Genomic DNA, 23,782 nt, shown 5'->3' on the forward strand with positions numbered 1-23,782 from the left:
CCTCACCAACACACACACACTTGCACATAGAGACAATTATTAGAACTCTCCCAAACCTCACCAACACACACACACTTGCACATAGAGACAATTATTAGAACTCTCCCAAACCTCACCAACACACAAACACACACTTGCACATAGAGACAATTATTAGAACTCTCCCAAACCTCCCCAACACACACACACTTGCACATAGAGACAATTATTAGAACTCTCCCAAACCTCACCAACACACACACACTTGCACATAGAGACAATTATTAGAACTCTCCCAAACCTCACCAACACACACACACTTGCACATAGAGACAATTATTAGAACTCTCCCAAACCTCACCAACACACACACACACACACACACTTGCACATAGAGACAATTATTAGAACTCTCCCAAACCTCACCAACACACACACACTTGCACATAGAGACAATTATTAGAACTCTCCCAAACCTCACCAACACACACACACACACACACTTGCACATAGAGACAATTATTAGAACTCTCCCAAACCTCCCCAACACACACACACTTGCACATAGAGACAATTATTAGAACTCTCCCAAACCTCACCAACACACACACACTTGCACATAGAGACAATTATTAGAACTCTCCCAAACCTCACCAACACACACACACTTGCACATAGAGACAATTATTAGAACTCTCCCAAACCTCACCAACACACACACACTTGCACATAGAGACAATTATTAGAACTCTCCCAAACCTCACCAACACACACACACTTGCACATAGAGACAATTATTAGAACTCTCCCAAACCTCACCAACACACACACACTTGCACATAGAGACAATTATTAGAACTCTCCCAAACCTCACCAACACACACACACACAAACACACACTTGCACATAGAGACAATTATTAGAACTCTCCCAAACCTCACCAACACACACACACTTGCACATAGAGACAATTATTAGAACTCTCCCAAACCTCACCAACACACACACACACACACACACACACACTTGCACATAGAGACAATTATTAGAACTCTCCCAAACCTCCCCAACACACACACACTTGCACATAGAGACAATTATTAGAACTCTCCCAAACCTCACCAACACACACACACTTGCACATAGAGACAATTATTAGAACTCTCCCAAACCTCACCAACACACACACACTTGCACATAGAGACAATTATTAGAACTCTCCAAAACCTCACCAACACACACACGCACACACACACAACATTGAAAAACTCACTGGCAATGATGGCACTCTGGGGGTCAACAATACGCTCGGTCAGCGTGGTTTGCCTGAAGGAGCCTGTGCGTTCGAAGCTGGTTCGATCCTGACTGTACGTCACGGTCACGCCGGTCTCCTTGTCCCGCTTCTGCTTCTTCTCCAGGCAGATGGCGAATGCACAGCCCACCGCGTGGCTCAGTCGCTCCCCCTGGTGGTCAAAAGTGGTGACAGGTGAGTAACAGGTGTGCGAGGTGAGTGTGACAGGTAGCACAGGTGGGACGTCGGCATGCATGGACAGAAAGACATGGGCACCAGCTCCCCATAAGTAAACAGTCATGTCGACATCACAAGATAATTTATTCATGTTTATTTGTATACTTTTCTAGTCTACAGTTAAATGTACATTTACATGTTACAAATGGGCCACTTGTTATCTGGTGAACATTTTTATCTTCAAATTCATTATCATTGTTGCTCTTCCTTTAAGAAGAAAATCCATCAGCCATTTAAATTAGTCTGTTGCTGACCAAAATATGCTTTTCTGAGTCCTGGTAAAGTATACACCCAGATAGATCTTAGAGTCTGACAGTTCTAGTACATGTATTCAAAATCTATCAACCATGAATGGTCTTTCCAGACACTTCTCTTTCCATTCAAAGTGACGTGACTATGCATGAAATGATGTTGCCAAAATGAATCCAATTTATCTTTAGAAAAGCAGCAACCTCAGGAAAGTGCTGACGAATTGTTTTGATGTATTGAAACAATATTGTTTCTCTTGATACAGAAAACATGCACGTTGGAACTGAAGCTAAAACACCTGCAACATGCAAAGCTCAAGAGAGAGAAAAACCATTGATATATCATATTATCCAGGAAGAATTGAAAAAAATATTCAAAATGAAATACACTGAGTAATGATGGATAGAAAAAGAAAGGAACTAAAATGAGGAAAAGTGAACATGCAAGCATTGCCGCTGTTGTGCAATGCCTAAAAAGCCCACAAGTGTATCTGCATTCAACCTTTGCACAAGTCTTCAGCAACTCCGGAGTCATAATGTTCCTATCAGGACCAACAAATCCCAGTCCTAATGGCTGCTTCCGTCTCTAATGGGTTTAGAGCTAGTGGTTGGGGGAACTGTCTCCGTCCCTACTGGGGTTAGAGCTAGTGGTTGGGGGAACTGTCTCCGTCCCTACTGGGGTTAGAGCTAGTGGTTGGGGGAACTGTCTCCGTCCCTACTGGGGTTAGAGCTAGTGGTTGGGGGAGCTGTCTCCGTCCCTACTGGGGTTAGAGCTAGTGGTTGGGGGAACTGTCTCCGTCCCTACTGGGGTTAGAGCTAGTGGTTGGGGGAGCTGTCTCCGTCCCTACTGAGGTTAGAGCTAGTGGTTGGGGGAGCTGTCTCCGTCCCTACTGGGGTTAGAGCTAGTGGTTGGGGGAGCTGTCTCCGTCCCTACTGGGGTTAGAGCTAGTGGTTGGGGGAGCTGTCTCCGTCCCTACTGAGGTTAGAGCTAGTGGTTGGGGGAGCTGTCTCCGTCCCTACTGGGGTTAGAGCTAGTGGTTGGGGGAGCTGTCTCCGTCCCTACTGGGGTTAGAGCTAGTGGTTGGGGGAGCTGTCTCCGTCCCTACTGAGGTTAGAGCTAGTGGTTGGGGGAGCTGTCTCCGTCCCTACTGGGGTTAGAGCTAATGGTTGGGGGAGCTGTCTCCGTCCCTACTGGGGTTAGAGCTAATGGTTGGGGGAGCTGTCTCCGTCCCTACTGGGGTTAGAGCTAATGGTTGGGGGAGCTGTCTCCGTCCCTACTGGGGTTAGAGCTAGTGGTTGGGGGAGCTGTCTCCGTCCCTACTGGGGTTAGAGCTAGTGGTTGGGGGAACTGTCTCCGTCCCTACTGGGGTTAGAGCTAGTGGTTGGGGGAGCTGTCTCCGTCCCTACTGGGGTTAGTGCTAGTGGTTGGGGGAACTGTCTCCGTCCCTACTGGGGTTAGAGCTAATGGTTGGGGGAGCTGTCTCCGTCCCTACTGAGGTTAGAGCTAATGGTTGGGGGAGCTGTCTCCGTCCCTACTGGGGTTAGAGCTAGTGGTTGGGGGAACTGTCTCCGTCCCTACTGGGGTTAGAGCTAATGGTTGGGGGAGCTGTCTCCGTCCCTACTGGGGTTAGAGCTAATGGTTGGGGGAGCTGTCTCCGTCCCTACTGGGGTTAGAGCTAATGGTTGGGGGAGCTGTCTCCGTCCCTACTGGGGTTAGAGCTAATGGTTGGGGGAGCTGTCTCCGTCCCTACTGGGGTTAGAGCTAATGGTTGGGGGAGCTGTCTCCGTCCCTACTGGGGTTAGAGCTAATGGTTGGGGGAGCTGTCTCCGTCCCTACTGGGGTTAGAGCTAGTGGTTGGGGGAGCTGTCTCCGTCCCTACTGGGGTTAGAGCTAGTGGTTGGGGGAACTGTCTCCGTCCCTACTGGGGTTAGAGCTAATGGTTGGGGGAGCTGTCTCCGTCCCTACTGGGGTTAGAGCTAGTGGTTGGGGGAGCTGTCTCCGTCCCAGACCTGTTTACCCCCATAAGTGTTTTGGAGTAATGCTCAGCCCCAAAAATAGTAATCCTGGCACAAAAATAGTAATCATCCAGCATTTGTCGCCAATTACAACGCACATGACAACTGTGTCTGCGAAACGCAATCATGCACCTATATCCATCATTCACAAACAAAACACATCAGTCAGTTTTTGTAGCATCATAATTTCAAAGAAGATCACATCAAAAGCACATGCATCACTGATTCTTTTTCTTTTGCTCGCTGTAGGCCTTTTTCAGTGTGTCAAGCGCTTCTCTACTGTACTTGCGCTTGCCGCATGAGTGAGGGCGAGACTTCACCACTAGAAGGCTCTCCAGCGTCTCATCAGACAGACATGATCTCTGGTCAGTCATGTGCTTTTTCACCCCATTTTACCATTGAAAAAAACCAATGCCAAACATTTGAATTAATAAAAAAAATTAATTTTTTTTTTTTTAACTTTTTTTTAAAATGAAAATCGTAGTCTTGACACGGATAGCGGAATGGCGTATTTTTTGCAGAAAATCGGAATAAATTACGCCAAAATCGTAAGGGTAAACAGGTCTGCCGTCCCTACTGGGGTTAGAGCTAATGGTTGGGGGAGCTGTCTCCGTCCCTACTGGGGTTAGAGCTAGTGGTTGGGGGAACTGTCTCCGTCCCTACTGGGGTTAGAGCTAGTGGTTGGGGGAACTGTCTCATTAATGGGGTTAGAGCTAGTGGTTGGGGGAACTGTCTCCGTCCCTACTGGGGTTAGAGCTAGTGGTTGGGGGAGCTGTCTCATTAATGGGGTTAGAGCTAATGGTTGGGGGAGCTGTCTCCGTCCCTACTGGGGTTAGAGCTAGTGGTTGGGGGAGCTGTCTCATTAATGGGGTTAGAGCTAGTGGTTGGGGGAACTGTCTCATTAATGGGGTTAGAGCTAGTGGTTGGGGGAGCTGTCTCATTAAGACGAGCCCAAGACAACAACAAGACATCGATTCCCTCCTTCGCGAGTCCTGTCCCTCGGCTCCAGGAGGCAGACAAACAGCCACGAGACAGTCTCACCGCGGACACAAATGTTCCTGCTGTGTTACACCCTACAGGGCCAATTGTGTTAGGGACAGGCAATATATTTCTCATTATGGTCTATTCCCACGCGCCTAAATCCTATCAAAGCCTGCTGTACCCTCTGACGGAACTTGCTATCGACAGATTACAATGAGATTTGTTGTTGAGACAACTTTTCTGATCTTTCTTAACTCTTCTCCTGCAGGAACCCAACATTGTGTTTGATCTTTTTTCAACCCTTTTTCCTCAGGAGCTGAACACTGAGAAAAGAACCACTCCCCAGCGTGTTGGTTCATTTCATTTACTCTATGATCCCAATGCTTGGACATTTGGGTCGCTTCCTCTCAGTGGAAAGCTAGCAGCAACAAGAGTTGCTTCCTCTCAGTGGAAAGCTAGCAGCAACAAGAGTTGCGCTACCCAGGTGTGTGCGTGTTTAGGTGTTATCAGCACTTATGGCTACATGACCGAGGTCTTTTACGTGCCACTGTGGTGACACGGGGTGGGACATGGATACCATCTCTGAGTCTGCACATAAAGTTGACCCGTGTCCGTACCTACCGGGATTCAAACCTGCGACCTTAGGATCACAAGTCCAGTGCTCTACCCCCTGAGCTTCACCTTGCTTTGAAAAGCTTGGATCAGTAAAAGGGGGTCCTACAGACTTACTGTGCCACACTACTTAACAATTCATGACAGATTTGGTTTAAACACAATTTTATTCAAAATACATGACATGAAACAATTGACAAAAATGCAGCTAGGACACAAACTCAAGCAGATGCTTATTTGACGTGACCATAACAATGCTAAGTTACACAAGTTTTCATGATGGTGGACAACACAATTATCAACCAGACAGATTTATTTCCGAACATCGTCTATTCTGGCACCCTAACGAACATCGTCTATTCTGGCACCCTAACGAACATCGTCTATTCTGGCACCCAAACGAACATCGTCTATTCTGGCACCCTAACGAACATCGTCTATTCTGGCACCCTAACACTTGAACGGGTAACCCTTGAAGAGTGAAGACTCCCTTACTTCATAAAAATCCAAAACAATCTCATAAAACTTCAAAGTGAGTGCAAATAAACATAAGAAACACATATTGATGGGTGGAAGTGGTGAGAAAAAGGGATGGGATATTCTTTACAATCAAATAAGGCAGTTTTATAGAATACAAATGATTACAGGGATGGGATATTCTTCACAGCCAAATAAGGCAGTTTTATGGAATACAAGTGATTACAGGGATGGGATATTCTTTACAGCCAAATAAGGCAGTTTTATGGAATACAAGTGATTACAGGGATGGGATATTCTTTACAGCCAAATAAGGCAGTTTTATGGAATACAAGTGATTACAGGGATGGGATATTCTTTACAGCCAAATAAGGCAGTTTTATGGAATACAAGTGATTACAGGGATGGGATATTCTTTACAGCCAAATAAGGCAGTTTTATGGAATACAAGTGATTACAGGGATGGGATATTCTTTACAGCCAAATAAGGCAGTTTTATGGAATACAAGTGATTACAGGGATGGGATATTCTTTACAGCCAAATAAGGCAGTTTTATGGAATACAAGTGATTACAGGGATGGGATATTCTTTACAGCCAAATAAGGCAGTTTTATGAAATACAAATAATTACAGGGATGGGATATTCTTTACAGCCAAATAAGGCAGTTTTGTGGAATACAAGTGATGACAGGGATGGGATATTCTTTACAGCCAAATAAGGCAGTTTTATAGAATACAAATGATTACAGGGATGGGATATTCTTTACAGCCAAATAAGGCAGTTTTATGGAATACAAGTGATGACAATCTGACAGAAACAAATGAGGTTGAAGGTGATTCCGGAACCTTGCAAAATAAGACTCAGACATCTCTCAAAATGTTCCGGCAGCTTCACCAAAATGTTCCGGCAGCTTCACCAAAATGTTCCGGCAGCTTCACCAAAATGTTCCGGCAGCTTCACCAAAATGTTCCGGCAGCTTCACCAAAATGTTCCGGCAGCTTCACCAAAATGTTCCGGCAGCTTCACCAAAATGTTCCGGCAGCTTCACCAAAATGTTCCGGCAGCTTCACCAAAATGAAGAAAATCCACTCCAAAGCAAAGAGAAAAGGAGGGTCCAAGGGGTGTGGGGGGGGGGGGGGGGATGGGGGTGGTAAACTTCCTGAAGAAAGAAGTATTAACCGAGATTGAAAGAAAAAAACACAGGACAAGAAACGCAGAAGAAAGTGAATCAGGAAAATCAATTCTTCTCACACTTGCCACAAAACGAGTGAAATTTAGCGAGAGAAGGGGAGGTAATTGAATGAAGCAGACGGGGAGAGTGTAAAGGGGCGGGGCCACAGCTGGTGTGAGGACATGAACCACGAGACAGGTGAGAACAGAATGCCTACACTTCCCACAACACCCAACTTGGGGGACAAAAACGCTCACGTCTAATTGCTTGCTGCTCCACTTCTTTTCCAACAGTCTCTTCAAACTTCCGGGTTGTTTTTTATTTTAGCCATCAAAGTTTTGCTACAATTGGCACAATACTTTTTCTTTAACTTCTAGAAACACTGCACACTTTTCATAACAAATGGTACTGAATTGACTGAATCAGTCACCATCAGAGATTTTGCACAGACACAGTATTTTCAGTTACACTTCTAGAAATACAGCAAATTATGACATTAACACATTAGAAACGTGGTGAAAAATCTGTTAAGTTGATTAAACTGTAAATCAAAGCAACAAATGTAGCTTCTGTGCTGTGTAATCTTCTGAGGCATTTTCTAATTTATAATTAACTAACACACTGTTTGCACCCCCCCCCCCCCCCCCCCCCCCCCCCCCCCCCCCCCCCCCCCCCCTTCTTGCAGCCATGCAATCCTTTCACACTTGTCTTTTACTTTGATATCTTGACACCAGAGTTGAGGTGCACGAAGCAAAAGTGGGTGCCACCCAAGTGGGTTGGAGCCAACCGCGGGGTCTGATTGGTTCAAATCACCACAAATCTCAATGTCAACCAATCAGATCCCACAGCTAGCTCCCAACTACTTGGGTGGCGCCCACTTTTGCTTCGTGCACCTCTGCCCAGCTTGCCAGAATGCATGCTGAATATTTGACAACTGAGGAAAGTGAGCTAGAGCAGCAAGCAATGCAGACCTTGTTCATTAAATATAATAAATATAGGGCTCCACACTCTTAGGAATATACCTACCCCGTTGTCCTTGATCACAGAAACAGAAACGACCCAAACACACACAATTTATTATCAAACATGTCAGAAATGAAGCAGCTATAATATGAATTTTTTTCCTCCTTTAAGGAGTACATGTACAGAATAAAATGTAGGCGCTGCAGATTACTTTTTAACAAAAAACTTGCATCACTTCAACTTAAAATCCAAGGGGTGCACAGAAACAGGAAAAAAAGAGTGTGCAGTTTGCTTGATTTGCTGTTAAACTATTTTCAGACGGAGGAGCTAATCTGGCGCCAGATCTGACAAGTTGCTCCCCCCCCCCCCCCCCCCCCACTCAGTGCCCTTCTATAAGTTGCTCCCCCCCCCCCCCCACCACACTGGCCAATCAATGAGATCAATATGTAGACATTGGTATGAAAGAGCACACTGGGCGCACAGCCCATGATTAGGTCAATCAGAGAGGAAACAAGGGGGACCACTGTCTGTGGCTGACCAGGCCCATCCTCTGGCACCAAACAAAATCACTTTCCTTGGCTCTCCCTATCACTGATGGTGTGTCTGCTTGTCAGGCCACTAAAGTCCCAATGTCACTTTGTTGTGTACCTATGTCTGTAGGACCACTCAACACGTTTCCACCTCTTTTCTTGCTCTTTTCTCTCCACTACTTCCTGTTCCTCTTTCATTGGACTGGTTCTGGACAGAACTGACGTGACACGCTGACGTTAATCTGGGCGCTCTTCCCATCACACTCTGTCTCTCTACCTCCAAGACCTTTACAGCTTAAATAACACTCCATGCTTCACGGTCAAACCGCTTGGTTCTCCTTTCACAGAACAAACACACATCACACTCTGTCTCTCTACCTCCAAGACCCGCTTGGTTCTCCTTTCACAGAACAAACACACATCACACTCTTTCTCTCTACCTCCACAACCTTTACAGTTTAAATAACACTCCATGCTTCACGGTCAAACCGCTTGGTTCTCCTTTCACAGAACAAACACACATCACACTCTGTCTCTCTACCTCCAAGACCCGCTTGGTTCTCCTTTCACAGAACAAACACACATCACACTCTTTCTCTCTACCTCCACAACCTTTACAGTTTAAATAACACTCCATGCTTCACGGTCTAACCGCTTGGTTCTCCTTTCATGGAACAAACACACATCACAACGTGAGGTCAACATAAGGAAAGTTGAATATCCCCCGATATAAGCAACGTACCTTCAATCTCTTGACAATAAAAGAGAACACACTGATTAAAGGTTTACCCTATTGAGTGCAGGTGGAAGCACCTCCTTTCGTAACAGAAATGTGCTTTCCAGTAATGCACAGTAGAGGAAGCAACACTTGAATAGGAGAAAAAGTGACAACAGGCAGCAAAGAAGGGGAAAAAAGACACAGAGGGCAACACACAGAGGGAATCATTTTTGCTCCTCTTCAAGCTGGCAAGCTGATTACAAATGGCGGCTTGGGGGGAAAGCACGGTCCACTACCCCTCTGACATTTGTGGTGGTGTGATTACAGCCCCAAAACAGCCGTCTCCGCACCTCTACAGGGCCTGGATTATGTCCCTTAGATATCAAACATTCATGACTTGTCGATGGACATCAGCGCTGTCCTGTCGGGAAGTAATCACTGCATTACTCACTTCCCCCTGTCAGTGAAACAAAGGTGTGTGTTGGGTGCTGAGCAGAAGTCTTCACACTGTTGTCAGGTCTCATTGAAACACAAGGATAAGGATAAGATTTCATATAGTCCTGTCAAGTTACCCTCATTGAAATTCAGGCTGCTTTGTCACTGGGGAAAACAAGCTGCCATACAGTTCGGCACTACCCACTTTTTTCTTCTTTTTTCTGCATGCGTGTATTCGTGTTTCCAAGCCCTGAGACTTTCGCTGTGAACTTGGGATCTTTACCGTGTGCATGCGTGGACACGAGGGTGTTAAAACACAGAGAGTCTGCACAAAGTTGACTCTGGGAAATCAATCCCTCGCCAAACGTGGGGATCAAACCCATGCCGATAGCTACAGCTGGTTTTGAGGCCAGCACCGCTACGGACTGAGCTATTTGCCAGCATGCATGGGTGCGAAAGCTATACAGATACAGGCCATCATTGGTTATGAAAGGCATCTTCATGTAATGCCTTCCTGCCCTCTTTTTCACACCCCAGCTACTCTTACACATGAGTGATTGTGTGCACAACATTTCAATACAAGAGCTGTAACAGGCGAAAGCAACAGACTGTATTAAAGCACAGCTTTTCAGGGGTTTTATCTTTTACACACACACACACACACACACACACACACACACACACACACACACACACACACACACACACACACACACACACACACAGTGACACACACACGCACACACACACACACACATCAAAACTCAGTTAGATGACATTTTCAATCGGGTTGCAATCCTTATTTCAACAATTCAACTTCAAATTAAAAACATGAGCAAGAATTTTTGTTTTAAACTGTCGCAGGTTTCATCAGCTAGGCTAAAATTATACCTGACACACACTCACTAATGGCTGCTTACAAAAAGTGATGCACAGATGTGGCTAACAATAAAATGACTGTGTTTCTTTTTCCTTCATCATTATCATCCCCTCATCAGGAAATGTGATGGGGAGGGGAGTGGGGGAGTGGAGTAGAGGAGGTTGTTCAGAAGGGAAGGAGAGGGTGAGGGGGGCAACCAATATTGCAAGCAACCAGTGACATGTAAGACCGTGTCTGCATGAATGGCGGTGGCTGCAATCAATAACATCCAGATTACAGTGCATGGCAATGTGCGGGCAGTGCATTCATTTGCAATCAGACCACAGAAACGCTGCTGTGCATCTGTTGTGTGAAAACTGCCCTGCGCTTCCGGCAGACAGCATGTTGCAAGAAGACCCGACAACCTGGGCTCATCAACAAACTCTTCCAAGTCCCCAGAGCAAGGAGACCCAACAATACCTTTATCAAGCTAGTCACACTTTGTCGTGGGACAGAGTTTTCTTCCACACCAGATTATGTTGATTGTCTAACAAAGCCGTCAAACTGTGCTCATCAACTAACTCATCCCCGTCCCCAGTGCAAGGAGAACCAACAATACCTGCTATTCACACTTTGTCGTGGGACAGAGTTTTCTTCCCCAAGAGATTATGTTGATTGACTGACCAGGCCGACAAACTGGCCTCATCAACTCTTTCACAGGATTAGAGATTACGTTGATTGTCTAACCAGGTCGACAAACTGGCCTCATCAACTCTTTCACAGGATTAGAGATTACGTTGATTGTCTAACCAGGCCGACAAACTGGCCTCATCAACTCTTTCACAGGATTAGAGATTACGTTGATTGTCTAACCAGGTCGACAAACTGGCCTCATCAACTCTTTCACAGGATTAGAGATTACGTTGATTGTCTAACCAGGTCGACAAACTGGCCTCATCAACTCTTTCACAGGATTAGAGATTACGTTGATTGTCTAACCAGGCCGACAAACTGGCCTCATCAACTCTTTCACAGGATTAGAGATTACGTTGATTGTCTAACCAGGTCGACAAACTGGCCTCATCAACTCTTCCACAGGATAGAGATTACGTTGATTGTCTAACCAGGCCGACAAACTGGCCTCATCAACTCTTTCACAGGATTAGAGATTATGTTGATTGACTGACCAGGCCGACAAACTGGCCTCATCAACTCTTTCACAGGATTAGAGATTACGTTGATTGTCTAACCAGGTCTACAAACTGGCCTCATCAACTCTTTCACAGGATAGAGATTACGTTGATTGTCTAACCAGGTCGACAAACTGGCCTCATCAACTCTTTCACAGGATAGAGATTACGTTGATTGTCTAACCAGGTCGACAAACTGGCCTCATCAACTCTTTCACAGGATTAGAGATTACGTTGATTGTCTAACCAGGTCGACAAACTGGCCTCATCAACTCTTTCACAGGATTAGAGATTACGTTGATTGACTGACCAGGTCGACAAACTGGCCTCATCAACTCTTCCACAGGATAGAGATTACGTTGATTGTCTAACCAGGCCGACAAACTGGCCTCATCAACTCTTTCACAGGATAGAGATTACGTTGATTGTCTAACCAGGCCGACAAACTGGCCTCATCAACTCTTCCACAGGATAGAGATTACGTTGATTGTCTAACCAGGCCGACAAACGGGCCTCATCAACTCTTTCACAGGATTAGAGATTACGTTGATTGTCTAACCAGGCCGACAAACTGGCCTCATCAACTCTTTCACAGGATTAGAGATTACGTTGATTGTCTAACCAGGTCGACAAACTGGCCTCATCAACTCTTTCACAGGATAGAGATTACGTTGATTGTCTAACCAGGCCGACAAACTGGCCTCATCAACTCTTCCACACGAAATTAGAGATTACGTTGATTGTCTAACAAAGCCATCAAACTGTGCTAACCAACTAACTCATCCCAATCCCCACTGCGGAGGTACCTCGCAGGGCGCCAGTGTTGGATTCAACAGGCACGCTCGCCCTCTCATGTTGTCATGAATTCTGACACTAACAATACGAATGGAGCATTTCCATCCTGACAGCGAGACAGTGTGATCACATTACACAAGCAGTTGGGGAAACAGACAATGACAGTTTCTTGGACAGAGGCTAGAGGGGGGCAGAGACAACTTGGAGACTGTGAAACAGGAGGAGGAGGGGGGGGGGGGGGGTCGAGGCACCACAAAGATGTGTATTTATTACATGTGTAACAGCCACTGAGCAGACCCCGGCACAACACATCACGTAACACATTGAGGCGATGGGAGATGTGCGAATAAATAACTGGGGAAAACTGCGGAAACACTTCCAAGAAAGGGATATTGGGGTTTTGTGGGTTTTTTTTAGAGACCTCAACATAGATTTAAAATGGAAGACCACATTCAACATGTGCTCCATAAATCTTAACCAGTTGTGGTTGATCAATTCAAAGGCTAAAGCACTTCACAGTAAATAAAAAATATAATGCTACGTTAAATTCTGAATGTTTACATGAAAAGGAACACATCCTGCAACTGTAGTCACCTCATCCTGACCATAGTACATTCACAAATTTCAATTGATATTCATGCCCTCCTGTGACTCCTGAGCCTTGTTTTACAGCGCCTAAAGAGAAAAGCTAGGCCCAAACATTATGCATACCAGCATCTATTTACCACTGTGATGACTGTCAGGAAAGCAACACCACGATCACACACAACACAACGGAGAGCAGGAAAAGCGGGTGTGACATATCACCACAGGCACACGAAGCAACAAGCTAGTGCTAGGGGCCGGCACAGGCACCCGAACAAGCCGGCACAGGCCCCCGAGTGCAGACACAAGCCAGACACAGTCAGCAAGCCCAACACCCAACACAGAGAGAGAGATAAAGGGGATACTGACACTTACGGACTCTTTCACAGCCATAAAGCCGTGACACATCCATCGCCGCGTCGTGCCGTCCCGACAGATGTAGGCAAAACCCTTCTCGTGATTTCGGTCCGGGGCGCAGAACGACACTTTCTCTATCGTCTGGTCCACGATCATGCTCTGAAACACATTACAAAGGTAAAGGTCATTGAACATCCACAGCACAGCAAGATTACAACAGTCACAGACACAAACCTTAAATCCAAACTATGACATAAGGACACAAGACAAATGTCAAAACAAGTGAAAGCATGTGTACAAGTCTACTGTACGATGCAATTTCAATCACCACTGACCAACCAGTTTGTTTAAGTTTGGCAAGAACTGTCTACAGATCATCCCTTCCTTCCAGTTCAGCATCAGTCACTTACATCTCTCTTTTTCAACATACAAAAACCTACTCTTTTCCTTTGTTTTTATTTCAAAATAGCAATGTGTGTCGACACAAGCACCTCTCTTTATTAAAAAAAAAAAATACAATTTTAAAAAACTAACATAAAGTCAAAATATGAAGGCTGAGGGAAGGGTCCTGTTTGTTACAAAAACAAAAAAACACCAGTTTTATCAAGTATCAACATCTTATTCAAGCAATTCAAATGCTTTAGTTGGAAGGGGGAAAGTAATGACAAAGGAAACCACATAGAAAATGAACAAGAGTTTCAACTCATCAAAGAGCCAAGAAAAAATCCATCTCATTACATTTGCTGTCGACAGCAGGACGTCACTGGCTTCAGAGCTCTATTTGATATGTTGTTGGAAAGCAAATTCAAATGGAGAGGCGTTGACATTTTGAAGCAAAAACTCAGCCAAACAGTCGGCTATCATCCTTATCCATCAATACATTACACAAAGAACAAAAACAATATCAATGTGAAATGACATCCGTTGAACACCACCTCCCTCAGTCGTCAAGTGCTTCATTTCACTGTCAAGTCTGCAGCCTACTTGCTTGTCACTGTCACGACTACATGTCTTGTTTGTACAAACAGTTATAGACTCAGGCAATTGTTTCTTTTCTCATGGCTGGTTGCCTGGAAAAGTTTGACTTAAAGATGTGGTAATACAAACAGACCATGGAACAAAAAATGTTTGAACCTGACTATTACTTGCCTTTTGCATTGCCAGTCAAACAACAACTCAATGTGCCAGACATATCTTAGCTGATCACACTGGGAACAAAGTGTTTGAACCTGACTATTACTTGCCTTTTGCATTGCCAGTCAAACAACAACTCAATGTGCCTGACATATCTTAGCTTATCACACTGGGAACATAAAATGTTTGAACCTGAAAAATTGGGCGAGCCCTGAAGAATCTTTAAATTTACATTTAAAAAGGTGTCATCTGATGCAAATTTGAGCACATTTATAGGTTTTTAATAATTAAATTTCTGATTTCAAATTTGCGGGAAAATGGGAACTATAGTGTCGCACTATCCACAAGTTGTGAAGTTATCATTTGAAGGCTCTCGTCTTTATTGTGCATTCACCTTCACAAGCACCTCAACCCAAAGACCCCATTACACAAAATCATACTTACAGAAAAGCACAACTGCTGCAGACAAAAAGTCTTCCGGCCACAATTTTGTGGCTCCATTATTTATTGATCAGACATAAGCAGGCCGACCCATTCCACGCCCAACGGAAATTAACCCGCCCAAAATCTGCAAATACCATCTGACCCCACAGAAGAGTGCCTTTGAGGGAACATTACGTCTCTTCCGCTATTGATCCCTCTTAATACCGCTGAGCAAAACATTCTCCAGTTTTAAGTCCCCCTGTAACTCATGAAAGCGGAGCATACGACTTCCTAAAGCCTGTCCTTACTGAGCAAAGTTGACTACGCAAAGTATACTTTGCGAAGCTGGCCGCACAAAACTTTAGCACTGAGTTTTCTGTAAAAAGACTTGGCGAAGTCGACTTCGGGCTCAATTAAGGACAGGCTTAAATGGCAGGTAAACAGCGATCATACAAGTAAAGTCCTGCACTGGTGCAAAATACAAATGTTGCAGTCCACAGCCTGAGGAGACGAAAAGTTCTCTTATATCCACTTCCATCATCAATATAAACCTGTGTTGCCTTGCTCACTGTTGTAATCTGACACAGAGGTTGCATCCTTTTTTTTTATTAGAACAGCATTAAAATATCCCTTTGATGTATAAATGATACCAAAACAGTGTAATACTTGGTTAAAGTGTCTTTCTTTGAAGTTTGTGATGGAAGCTTAGCAGCCGAGGCCTATGAAGATGACTGTTTAAGACTCTAACTTTCTTCTTCAAATTGTCTCTCTTCTCATTGCCCAGCCAGCCAAATCCTGCTCTTGAAACTTCTGGAAAAACTTGAGGCAAAAATATTTTTTAATTTGTCTTTTCGTACTTTCAAACAGTCAGATTTGCTTGCATCTTGCTCCATATTTTCCATTAAGTGTAAAGCAGCTCTTCTGCAGCTAATTCATCTTGTTACAGAAATAATGAAAGGAAATTTATTGTGAGGGCTATAACGCTGACACACTACAATGACACTCGCAGTCACATCACTGACTTGGTCAATGGAAAGAGGACAAAGACGAGGAAAAAACAAGAGACCTCTTTACAAACACATCTCGAGTTTCAGCACTTGAATAAACTGGGCGCTTCAAGTTTCATGTGGTGCAAAGAGTGACTGGGCCAAAGGGCGCTTAGTGAACACACAGTGCACAGTATAGTGGCTTTGTTTGATCTGGGGGAAGGTCAGGTAGTGGGTGGTACTGACAGCCAGCTGACTTAAGAGTCGACTGTTATCTGCACTGCATGCATGCACGTAGGTCTGCACACACGCACAGGAACACACTGTGACACAGACAGACACATGCACAAGACACACACAGACACACAAAAGCTAGACATCACACACACACACACGCACACACACACACACACACACACACACACACACACACACACACACACACACACACACAGTGACACACACCAAGAAAAGTCAACAGCACTCAAATCAATGAAACCAACACAAAATCATACAAGAGAATCACGCTAGTGAAACACAAATGTTAAAAACACCACACAGCAACCTGATCCTCACCACAATGGTGACCGAAGAACAACATTACCAGGTCATAAGGCGATGAACAAAAAGCAGACGATTGAGAAGACAACAGCCACTGACCTTGCTGATTTCATCCACCACGCGCAGGGCGTCGCCTGACACGTAGAGCACTGCCCGCTGGTACTTGCCCTTGCCCTGCAACACAGCAACACCACTCCGTCAACAGTGCCCCATGTAATGGTCAAGCAACACTCCCCTATCTTTACAACTGGACATACAGATATAGGAGTGTATATCTTTCTTTCAAGCCCCAGAGGCAGTCAGCAAGTGCGATCAAAAATATCATCTGCAAAAATGTGTTGTACAATTTCATAAAGATCTGTCCAGAATGTTTACAGAGTTGCTAATGTACACACATACATACACACACACACACACACACACACACACACACACACACACACACACACACACACACACACACACACACACCACCATCACCTGGTCTGGATTCCTGGTCTGGATTCCCGGTCTATCAAAAACATTCAGTCAAAACCTGACTAAATGTAAAACAAAACCTAAAAGAATAAAAAGTTGAGAGAGCAAAGAGCAGCAAAGTGTGAGATGAGGAGGTGGTGTGTAAAACCAAGAGGCAAGGTAATCAACTGATCTATCTGTCACTGGGCCATCAAACCAAGAGGCAAGGTAATGAACTGATCTATCTGTCACTGGGCCATCAAACCAAGAGGCAAGGTAATCAACTGATATATCTGTCACTGGGCCATCAAACCAAGAGGCAAGGTAATGAACTGATCTATCTGTCACTGGGCCATCAAACCAAGAGGCAAGGTAATGAACTGATCTATCTGTCACTGGGCCATCAAACCAAGAGGCAAGGTAATGATCTATCTGTCACTGGGCCATCAAACCAAGAGGCAAGGTAATGATCTATCTGTCACTGGGCCATCAAACCAAGAGGCAAGGTAATCAACTGATCTATCTGTCACTGGGCCATCAAACCAAGAGGCAAGGTAATGATCTATCTGTCACTGAGCCATCAAACCAAGAGGCAAGGTAATGATCTATCTGTCACTGGGCCATCAAACCAAGAGGCAAGGTAATGAACTGATCTATCTGTCACTGGGCCATCAAACCAAGAGGCAAGGTAATGAACTGATCTATCTGTCACTGGGCCATCAAACCAAGAGGCAAGGTAATGAACTGATCTATCTGTCACTGGGCCATCAAACCAAGAGGCAAGGCAATGAACTGATCTATCTGTCACTGGGCCATCAAACCAAGAGGCAAGGTAATGATCTATCTGTCACTGGGCCATCAAACCAAGAGGCAAGGTAATCAACTGATCTATCTGTCACTGGGCCATCAAACCAAGAGGCAAGGTAATGATCTATCTGTCACTGGGCCATCAAACCAAGAGGCAAGGTAATGATCTATCTGTCACTGGGCCATCAAACCAAGAGGCAAGGTAATGATCTATCTGTCACTGGGCCATCAAACCAAGAGGCAAGGTAATGAACTGATCTATCTGTCACTGGGCCATCAAACCAAGAGGCAAGGTAATGATCTATCTGTCACTGGGCCATCAAACCAAGAGGCAAGGTAATGATCTATCTGTCACTGGGCCATCAAACCAAGAGGCAAGGTAATGATCTATCTGTCACTGGGCCATCAAACCAAGAGGCAAGGTAATGATCTATCTGTCACTGGGCCATCAAACCAAGAGGCAAGGTAATGATCTATCTGTCACTGGGCCATCAAACCAAGAGGCAAGGTAATCAACTGATCTATCTGTCACTGGGCCATCAAACCAAGAGGCAAGGTAATGAACTGATCTATCTGTCACTGGGCCATCAAACCAAGAGGCAAGGTAATGAACTGATCTATCTGTCACTGGGCCATCAAACCAAGAGGCAAGGTAATGAACTGATCTATCTGTCACTGGGCCATCAAACCAAGAGGCAAGGTAATGAACTGATCTATCTGTCACTGGGCCATCAAACCAAGAGGCAAGGCAATGATCTATCTGTCACTGGGCCATCAAACCAAGAGGCAAGGTAATCAACTGATCTATCTGTCACTGAGCCATCAAACCAAGAGGCAAGGTAATGAACTGATATATCTGTCACTGGGCCATCAAACCAAGAGGCAAGGTAATGAACTGATCTATCTGTCACTGGGCCATCAAACCAAGAGGCAAGGTAATGATCTATCTGTCACTGGGCCATCAAACCAAGAGGCAAGGTAATCAACTGATCTATCTGTCACTGGGCCATCAAACCAAGAGGCAAGGTAATGATCTATCTGTCACTGGGCCATCAAACCAAGAGGCAAGGTAATGAACTGATCTATCTGTCACTGGGCCATCAAACCAAGAGGCAAGGTAATGATCTATCTGTCACTGGGCCATCAAACCAAGAGGCAAGGTAATCAACTGATCTATCTGTCACTGGGCCATCAAACCAAGAGGCAAGGTAATGATCTATCTGTCACTGGGCCATCAAACCAAGAGGCAAGGTAATGAACTGATCTATCTGTCACTGAGCCATCAAACCAAGAGGCAAGGTAATGAACTGATCTATCTGTCACTGGGCCATCAAACCAAGAGGCAAGGTAATCAACTGATCTATCTGTCACTGGGCCATCAAACCAAGAGGCAAGGTAATGAACTGATCTATCTGTCACTGGGCCATCAAACCAAGAGGCAAGGTAATGATCTATCTGTCACTGGGCCATCAAACCAAGAGGCAAGGTAATGAACTGATCTATCTGTCACTGGGCCATCAAACCAAGAGGCAAGGTAATGATCTATCTGTCACTGGGCCATCAAACCAAGAGGCAAGGTAATGAACTGATCTATCTGTCACTGGGCCATCAAACCAAGAGGCAAGGCAATGAACTGATCTATCTGTCACTGGGCCATCAAACCAAGAGGCAAGGTAATGAACTGATCTATCTGTCACTGGGCCATCAAACCAAGAGGCAAGGTAATGATCTATCTGTCACTGAGCCATCAAACCAAGAGGCAAGGTAATGAACTGATCTATCTGTCACTGAGCCATCAAACCAAGAGGCAAGGTAATGAACTGATCTATCTGTCACTGGGCCATCAAACCAAGAGGCAAGGTAATGAACTGATCTATCTGTCACTGGGCCATCAAACCAAGAGGCAAGGTAATGATCTATCTGTCACTGAGCCATCAAACCAAGAGGCAAGGTAATCATCTGATCTATCTGTCACTGAGCCATCAAACCAAGAGGCAAGGTAATGATCTATCTGTCACTGGGCCATCAAACCAAGAGGCAAGGTAATGAACTGATCTATCTGTCACTGGGCCATCAAACCAAGAGGCAAGGCAATAAACTGATCTATCTGTCACTGGGCCATCAAACCAAGAGGCAAGGTAATGAACTGATCTATCTGTCACTGAGCCATCAAACCAAGAGGCAAGGTAATGAACTGATCTATCTGTCACTGGGCCATCAAACCAAGAGGCAAGGTAATGAACTGATCTATCTGTCACTGGGCCATCAAACCAAGAGGCAAGGTAATGATCTATCTGTCACTGAGCCATCAAACCAAGAGGCAAGGTAATCATCTGATCTATCTGTCACTGGGCCATCAAACCAAGAGGCAAGGTAATGATCTATCTGTCACTGGGCCATCAAACCAAGAGGCAAGGTAATGATCTATCTGTCACTGGGCCATCAAACCAAGAGGCAAGGTAATGAACTGATCTATCTGTCACTGGGCCATCAAACCAAGAGGCAAGGCAATGAACTGATCTATCTGTCACTGGGCCATCAAACCAAGAGGCAAGGTAATGAACTGATCTATCTGTCACTGGGCCATCAAACCAAGAGGCAAGGTAATGATCTATCTGTCACTGAGCCATCAAACCAAGAGGCAAGGTAATGAACTGATCTATCTGTCACTGGGCCATCAAACCAAGAGGCAAGGTAATGAACTGATCTATCTGTCACTGGGCCATCAAACCAAGAGGCAAGGTAAGATCTATCTGTCACTGAGCCATCAAACCAAGAGGCAAGGTAATCATCTGATCTATCTGTCACTGGGCCATCAAACCAAGAGGCAAGGTAATGAACTGATCTATCTGTCACTGGGCCATCAAACCAAGAGGCAAGGTAATGAACTGATCTATCTGTCACTGGGCCATCAAACCAAGAGGCAAGGTAATCAACTGATCTATCTGTCACTGAGCCATCAAACCAAGAGGCAAGGTAATCATCTGATCTATCTGTCACTGGGCCATCAAACCAAGAGGCAAGGTAATGATCTATCTGTCACTGGGCCATCAAACCAAGAGGCAAGGTAATGATCTATCTGTCACTGGGCCATCAAACCAAGAGGCAAGGTAATGAACTGATCTATCTGTCACTGGGCCATCAAACCAAGAGGCAAGGTAATGAACTGATCTATCTGTCACTGGGCCATCAAACCAAGAGGCAAGGTAATGATCTATCTGTCACTGGGCCATCAAACCAAGAGGCAAGGTAATGAACTGATCTATCTGTCACTGGGCCATCAAACCAAGAGGCAAGGTAATGATCTATCTGTCACTGGGCCATCAAACCAAGAGGCAAGGTAATGATCTATCTGTCACTGGGCCATCAAACCAAGAGGCAAGGTAATGATCTATCTGTCACTGGGCCATCAAACCAAGAGGCAAGGTAATCAACTGATCTATCTGTCACTGGGCCATCAAACCAAGAGGCAAGGTAATGATCTATCTGTCACTGGGCCATCAAACCAAGAGGCAAGGTAATGATCTATCTGTCACTGGGCCATCAAACCAAGAGGCAAGGTAATCAACTGATCTATCTGTCACTGGGCCATCAAACCAAGAGGCAAGGTAATGATCTATCTGTCACTGGGCCATCAAACCAAGAGGCAAGGTAATGATCTATCTGTCACTGGGCCATCAAACCAAGAGGCAAGGTAATCAACTGATCTATCTGTCACTGGGCCATCAAACCAAGAGGCAAGGTAATCAACTGATCTATCTGTCACTGGGCCATCAAACCAAGAGGCAAGGTAATCAACTGATCTATCTGTCACTGGGCCATCAAACCAAGAGGCAAGGTAATCAACTGATCTATCTGTCACTGGGCCATCAAACCAAGAGGCAAGGTAATGAACTGATCTATCTGTCACTGGGCCATCAAACCATGCAATGCTTTTCATGGAGAAAGAACAGGCCTAAGTGCCAGCTAGTCATGCATCAGCAAGAATTTATCATAAATGTATGCATACATTTCATCAATCAACAGAATTCATTATGCTGATTGCAGGGGATTTCATTTGTATTTTCTTGCATTTTTTATACTTAAGGGGCGACTATGTGGTCTTTCACCATATATATATATGCAGTAAGCACAGGTAACCAAGGCTCTGCTAGCAACAGGCATCAATTACCTTTGGAGACAAAAGAATACAGGGGAGCCCCTTTTTTAACCCCCCTCCCCCCCACCTTCCCATTTCAAGACCTTGCTTTGTCAGATTTTTTGTTCAAAGTCTCTGTAAATTGACCTCCACCTTAAGACTCCCCCCTTTTCAAGGCCCGATTTTCTCAGATTGTTTAGGTCTCAAAAGGGGGTTCTACTGTGGCCAGCAATTCATCAATGGTTTTTTTTATATGGTAAGGGGTATGGCGTCCTTAAATTTTGCTGACACAGTCTCCACTCAATGTAATCTTCCTCCTGTTCTTTCCCCCCAGAGATCACAGGAATGCCATGACATGTTTTGAACGTTCTTTCCCCCCAGAGATCACAGGAATGCCATGACATGTTTTGAATGTTCTTCAACCCCCTTTCGCCTGTGCCCCATTAGTAAAGCAAGCACTCTCATGCAGGCAAAATCAGCGGGCAAACCCCTCTTGCGCGACAAAATATTGTGAGCACGTTCACAGGCTTGTGACGCATTCTGATCCACATCACACGCCATCAGTCGGTTCTTGGCGTTGCCATTGTTGGAGGGAATAAAATAAAATAAATAAAAACGGGCAGACATATTGATTTGGTTGGAGGAAAGCCTGCGTCTTTCAACAAGCCATCTCTTCAGCATTGTGCAATGCACGCTTCTTTTCTTACAGCCTACATGAGCTGAGAGCAACGCTCACTGAGCTGATTCACTTTGCCTGTGGCAATGCAACATTAGCACCAGTTGAGCACATAATTATAACATTTCTTCTTTCTTACATATATATATATGCTAACAACGCCTGCGGCAACGCAACATTAGCACGGCAGAGCACATCATTATAACATTTCTCCTGCCGTACTTATGCTAAAAACGCCTGGTAGCTGCTTCCAGCAACGTTAACTTCCTTTTTCTCTCATCTACACAAATCCCCCTCCCCCCACCCCAACCTCCTTTTTTCCCTTCCCGTGCGGGGCAAAAATCAATTCAAAGAGGATTTAACAAATCAATAATGGCCTGGGGAAAATGCTGTAATTTCTTCTCAAACAAAAGCCTTCAAGAAAACAAAAGTGCTTCTTTCACATTCAAGGTTGTATGCTTTCTACTTTTTGTGGAGGTTATTATGGCGCATGTTGCCATTAACACCTCCAAACCACCTGCGCTCCGCAGAGTACAACAGATACAATTCACACTGGGGCAGACATTTTACAATCCCCCCCCCCCCCCCCCCCCAGGTTATTTTAAGACTTTTTTGTGGGGGGGGGGGGGGGGGGGATTAAGCAAACCTAATGACTAGTCAAACCACAACAGTCTCAGAGCCTGTCAGATGCAGGGACCGACCAGTGAGGAATGGAGAACATGACTACATGGCTACAAGACTCAGACAGTGATGACATCAAATCCTGATAACCAATGACAGCCTAAAAGACAGTCACATCCAAACCCTCACAGAGGGCAAGGGGAGAGTATAATAAAAGCAACAAGGGGAGAGTATACTAAAAGTCAAAAGCAGTAAGGGGAGGGTATAATAAAAGCTGCAAGAGGGGGGGAGATACAAAAAGTTGAAAGCAGCAAGGGGAGAGTATAATAAAGGTTAAATGCAGTAAGGGGAGAGTATAACAAAAGCAGCACGATCAATAATATGGGCAGAAGAAGGATGAGACAGACAGCTGGTCTATCCTCGCTTTGCTGACCTGTCTCCTGCAACCTCAAGCCTACTTCCCCGCCCTTCCCCTCTTGTTAGACTCTATCAGCTTCCCCAGCCATCTACAGCTAGGGTGCCTCTCAAGTATGC

The 23,782-nt window shown here is 45.0% G+C and overlaps 1 protein-coding gene across 5 annotated transcripts in view; it reads right to left on the reverse strand.

Moving 5' to 3' along the window:
• The window catches only part of LOC138952260 (protein numb-like), a 94,957-nt gene that overhangs the window by 12,302 nt on the left and 58,873 nt on the right, over positions 1–23,782 (reverse strand). For 4 of the 5 annotated variants that reach the window (XM_070323884.1, XM_070323888.1, XM_070323889.1 and 1 more), the window contains exons 4-6: positions 16,650–16,724; positions 13,459–13,605; positions 1,253–1,442 (exon numbers count right to left, since the gene is read on the reverse strand). In XM_070323884.1, the coding sequence (XP_070179985.1) occupies positions 1,253–1,442; positions 13,459–13,605; positions 16,650–16,724 (412 nt within the window). The remainder of the gene's footprint in view (positions 1–1,252; positions 1,443–13,458; positions 13,606–16,649; positions 16,725–23,782) is intronic. The other variant, XM_070323885.1, reaches the window with a different exon arrangement.

The sequence above is a fragment of the Littorina saxatilis genome, linkage group LG17, assembly GCF_037325665.1.
Source record: "Littorina saxatilis isolate snail1 linkage group LG17, US_GU_Lsax_2.0, whole genome shotgun sequence".
NCBI lineage: Eukaryota > Metazoa > Mollusca > Gastropoda > Littorinimorpha > Littorinidae > Littorina > Littorina saxatilis.